The 5,290-nt window shown below is 48.5% G+C and overlaps 1 protein-coding gene across 1 annotated transcript; it reads right to left on the reverse strand.

Annotated features, from left to right (window-relative positions):
• Nucleotides 1–3,964: 3,964 nt before the first annotated feature.
• On the reverse strand, nucleotides 3,965–4,838 carry LOC123134559 (uncharacterized). The gene has a single exon (XM_044553788.1). The coding sequence runs from the start codon at nucleotides 4,716–4,718 to the stop codon at nucleotides 4,404–4,406; it is 315 nt and encodes a 104-aa protein (XP_044409723.1). The 5' UTR covers nucleotides 4,719–4,838; the 3' UTR covers nucleotides 3,965–4,403.
• Nucleotides 4,839–5,290: the final 452 nt, after the last annotated feature.

Here is a 5,290-nt window from a genome sequence, read left to right on the forward strand (position 1 = left end):
CTGGTGGTGTTTTTCATTTTGCACTGCTCTGTTTCAAGTTTCAACTACTCCGAAAACTAGCACATATTCAAATCACATTATAGTCTGATCCACCATCAATTGTTGTCATTCTCCTTTCTGCTTTCATGAACTATACTTTCAAAAATTGTTTCCAGGATTACTGTGCAAAACATTTATTTAATTGGCATTTAGTTCAAGAGAATTGTATTAGGATGAATAAAATGCACTGTGGGTAGAACAACTAGTTAGGTGGGTGCAATCAAGTATGGAAATTTACAATCATTCGTTTTGGTCATAAAAAATGTTTATTGGGCTCAATGTGGGGCAGTTAGGCGCCAGTTGTGCTAATGGTGCTTGGTCAGCCCCCGAGGGGCATCGGCTCCCAGTACCATGGACTTTTGCAGGGCTAATATTTCATTTGGTAGTATTTCTTTTGTATGGTATTGTTGTCAGGCATCATGCCAAACATGTCAACTTGTCCAGGCAACAAATATGAACTTGAGGATGCTGTGTTGCTCGGTCTTAACCGTTACTCTGCAGACATGATGACTCAACCTATCATGGCTGTTGCTCTTCTGAAGCTCTCTTCACGGTTTCCATCTATCAGAGTAAGATGTATTTCAACTTGACCTCATATTGTAGTTGCATAACTTTCTGCGAAGTACTAGCTCAAAGCTGCAACTGTTTTTAACAGTGAGCTAGTTGAATTTGTTCTTCCGGTTCTCCCGTATCCATAATGTTCCCTGTAAGTTCTGAATGCGCTGTGCGAAACCACTTTTACGAATTCTAAAATTTGTGCAATTCTGTCATCTCTTGTTACAAATGAACTTTGGACTCGCAGGATCATTTAAATATGGAAATTTTCCCAACTTACTGAAGAAATATGTAATGATGTATTGATGTCTACACTCTGGTAATCATATAGTGATGTACCAATACCATTGTGTATGATTTGCTCTTCTTTTCGGCATCTCTGTTCAACTTAACTTCTCCACAAACTTATCACATCTTTTAGATCCTTGCAGTGGTGCCTAGTTGTAACCTCAAGATACATTAGCATATCATTTAAAGATTTAGTTCATGCCTGGTAAGGCTGGCTTTCTGGGCTTTGTGGCTTTGGGCCGTTCGATAGCGTCGCGGATGGTTAGGATTGAATGTAAAAATTCTGAGGTGGCGTCTGTAATATTCTCAAGGGTGAGTTTTTCTTGTCATTTACCCGCAGTGCCATCCCACGTCCATGCATGTCGGCATTGATTCACCGATTCAGCCTCGCGCGCTCACCCTACGGCTCATCACCATCCTGAGGTCTATCAGTTCTATTGGCATGTGTAGGTTTGCGTCAGTATTATATAAGATTCATTGAACATTCTGTTTGCAAGAAACCTTTTTGTCCTCGTCTACTCACCTAGTTCCCAGCTTATATATGCTCGTGTCGTAAGTGTTTGAAATTACTAATGCAGTGGTTGTCCACCTATTTATGTTGTGCTGTTTAATCGGATCCTCCAACATTCATCTTACCTGTGCTATTCTCCATGTGCAGCTTACTGCTCTGAATAATGAATTGCAAGCTATGCAGAGGGACAAGGAGATACTGAAGGCCAGTACCCAGTAGAAACACAGCAGAGGAGGCAAGATGTTATTGAAGCACTCTTGTCCATGCAGCCTTGTCTTCCACCCACAACTTATCATCTTCTCAGTGAACTTCAGTTTCTGCTGCACTGATGTACGTAGTACTGATGGCCTGAAGTTCCTTGCATTTCTCATTCAAGGTTTAAGTCGCTATTCTTATTCAAGGAGAACAGAACTATCGGTCAAAGGCTGGCGAGTTTACTGGAGAAAGAGCAAAAACATCGGTCAAAGGGAAGCACCCCACAAAGGTAAAAAAGGACGAGGTGCTTCCAAAATATTGCAATTCTACTGTTTCCTGCAAAAACATCCTTTTGTGTGTATGCCCATCCTAAGATAATTGTTGTAACATTGAGATTGCCGCAATACGTATCCTGTGATTATTCTGCTTCTTACCCTGATGATTTAGATGTCTTGATGCATTAAACTGACGTCCTATCCTCAAAATACAAAGTGTTCTTTTCCTTTCTTTTTATATGTTGAGAAAAAGTCGCACCAGGCCAATCTGCACTCCTAGCTAGCTTTTATGCAGATCTCTTGTGAATGAGTATATCTAAACAATTTTGCCATTTTGATACTTGAATCACTGCCTGTTACTTTCTAATCGTTTTTTTTTGAGGAAACGCAAAAGACTTTTGTGTTTCATTGTATTGAAAAGGAAGAGAGTTTGTTACAACCTCCTAAGAGGTAGGGTTACAGGCAAAATGAGAGAAATCAGTGGACGTCCCACGTTGGTGGGAGGATGTCACGCAGTCCTCGTGCGCCTGCGCTCGCCCAAAGCACAGCTTCGTCCTTGATCCTCGATCAGAGTGTTTGGCGATGGGGTTGCTGCGTCGAAGACGCATTCGTTGCGATGCTTCCAGGTCATCCAAGGGATCAGCAGCGTCGCGGTGGAGAGGCCTTTTTGCATCGGCTTGGGCGTGGTCTGTCGTGCTGTGCGCCACCATCTGGTCAGGGAGTCCTCGCCATCTGGCGCGTTGCACGTAAGGCGCAGCCAGGAAAGGATTTCGTGCCATACCAGCTTGGAGAAGGGGCATGCCAGGAACAGGTGATGGAGCGATTCGGGCGCTTGATCACAAAGTGGGCAGTGGGCAGGGTGCGGCAGTCCACGGTGGGCAAGGCGGTCGGCTGTCCAGCAGCGTCCCAGGTTAGCGAGCCAGTGAAAGAACTTCACGCGCGGAGGGCCCAGCTCTTCCATGTGAGCTTTCATGCGGGGCAGTGGGTCGAGCCTTGGAAAGTGGCAAGGTAGGCAGACTGCGCTGTGTATGTTCCTGCCGCGTTCCACTTCCATTGCAGGCGGTCTGGCTCAGAGGAGAGGCTGATGGGCCAGGTTAGCAAGTACTGACCAATCTCTTGAATGCCAAGGATGCCCTGGATGTTTGAAGCCCATCGGTGCGCCTGTAGGCCGCCACCGTTCTGTTTTTGCGGCAGTGTTTGGGGATGGTGGTGTACAGTTGGGGTGCGATCTCCGAGATGGAGCGCCCATTGAGCCAGCGGTCCTCCCAACAACGCGCGCTGGCCATTGCCAATGATCATGGTGGTGGATGCGAAGAAGAAGGCTCGTTCCTTGCTTGTGAACTGCAGATCGAGGCCAGTCCAAGCTCTGTTGTCATCGGTGCGGGCAAGCCATAGCCATCTGGTGCGCAAGGCCAAGCCAGTGCGCTCCAGGTCATGTATACCGAGGCCGCCAAGGCGGGTTGGGCAGCAGACCCGTCGCCAATTAACATGGCAGTTGCCACCGTGTGCTTCAGTGCGGCCAGCCCATAGGAATCCTCGCTGAATTTTCTCCAGGAGCTTGATGATCTTCTTTGGGGGCGCGAGCACCAGGAGCTGGTGTATGGGGATCGCGCTTCGCACAGCTTTGACAAAGGCGAGACGTCCGGCTTTGTTCATGAGGTGGGCTTTCCAGGTGGCCAGCTTCCCGGCGGTTTTGTCAACGAGGGGTTGGAGCTGGGCGGCGGTCGGGCGTCGGAGGGTGAGGGGGATTCCCAGGTAGGTGATTGGGAATTCCGCGAGCGGGCAACCCAGGGCCGCAACGGCCAGGCCGACCTCCTCGTCATCGCATCGGATCGCAGTGGCGGTGCTCTTCTGGAAATTGACCCATAGGCCTGATGCTCGGCCAAAGAGCTGCAGGATCTTGCGGACATCGAGCGTGTCGCCAGCCGAGGGGTGGCAGAAGATGATGACGTCATCCACGTACAGGGAGATGATCGGGATTGTGGTCAGCTCACTAGCACGTAGTATAATTTTATCGAGTTTGCTTGTGTGGTGTTAAAATTATCTAGCATTATGTTTATGAAGTGTACAAGAATTATCAAAATAACATGAACTCACGGAATTTCACAAAAGAGAAACATGAACTCACGCACATGGCGTTTGAATGGCTAGCCATTGGCTAATATTAGTACAGGATGAGTCAGTTTTAGAAGCCGAGCAGATTACATCTTTAGTCTCCTTTTGACTAGTCAATCATATCCCACTAACATTTTCCTCTTGTTTCAGCTGTTTATTCCTTTCTTCCTGGAAACTGATAACGCAAACCATTTTTCTGAATCGTATGTATGCTTGAATTCATCCAAACACACATTATTGTACACACAAGGAACCAAAGATTACATACAAGAACACAAATACATGCATGTGAAACTACTTGAGCTTACACAGTAACCACTTTTTTTTTTATCTCCCCACAGCTTTCTGGGTCAGTGGAAGAAGGGCACTTGTTCCTGCCATGAAGCAAACAGGAATGGCAGTACCTTCCAGATGAGATGAGATAATCAACGCCCGCGGCAGCCGAAGATGGCCTTGCAGCCGCGGCCGGTGTAGGGCTGCCCCCGGCCGGGGCAGGAGCCGTAGCACGCCGCCTTGTTCGCCTCCAGCCCTCCGTAGCCGATGGAAGTGGGGCTGTAAGCAAGCACCCTCCTCTGTGGGTATGCCGCCTCCTCCTCACCCTCTGCGAAGCCCACTTCGTCGTCCTCGATGGTGCGCACCGGCATCGCGCTGGTGCCGGCGCCGGCGAGGACGCCGCGGCTCATGACCAGCGCCGCGGCGATGTAGGCTAAGAGGAGGAGGAGCTGCGTCTGCGGCTTCATCGTCCCTGCGCTTGCAGTGTGGCCTCTGCTTCAGGTTCAAGTGGTGCTGGCGCACTGTGGCCGGCCTGTGGGGCGTGCCTATCTCTCAATAATTTGTTCTGCTGTTGCGTCTATTCCAGAGGGGAGGAGACGGAGGTGGTTGAGGCCACTCCAACAGCAACGGCGCTCCTAACATTGCATGCACGTGATGCTAGGCGACACCATAGCGTCCATGTCCGGTCTCCGGTGTGATTGTGACTGGGTTTTGTGGAGGCGAACGATGCTGGCTGTTTCACAACCACCTGGTTCATTTCAAACTTAATTTCAGCAGAAAATGATTGTTTGACAGATCAAAGAGAGAAAAGAAGTCATCTAGCTACTAGTTATGGACCCGTAGGTCTGTGGTAAACTATTCACGCATCATCGTAAGGCAGCAAGGACGATGTAGAAACCCTTCGTGATCGATTCCCCCTTCGGTAGAGTACTGGAAAAGGCCTTCAGATGGGACCACGGAAGAACTGAAACTTGTGGTGGCGGGAAAAATATTTCGGATGGCTCTCTGTTGATTTGGGAATATTTGTGAATTTATAGTC

The sequence above is a fragment of the Triticum aestivum genome, chromosome 6B (genome assembly GCF_018294505.1).
Source record: "Triticum aestivum cultivar Chinese Spring chromosome 6B, IWGSC CS RefSeq v2.1, whole genome shotgun sequence".
Lineage (NCBI taxonomy): Eukaryota > Viridiplantae > Streptophyta > Magnoliopsida > Poales > Poaceae > Triticum > Triticum aestivum.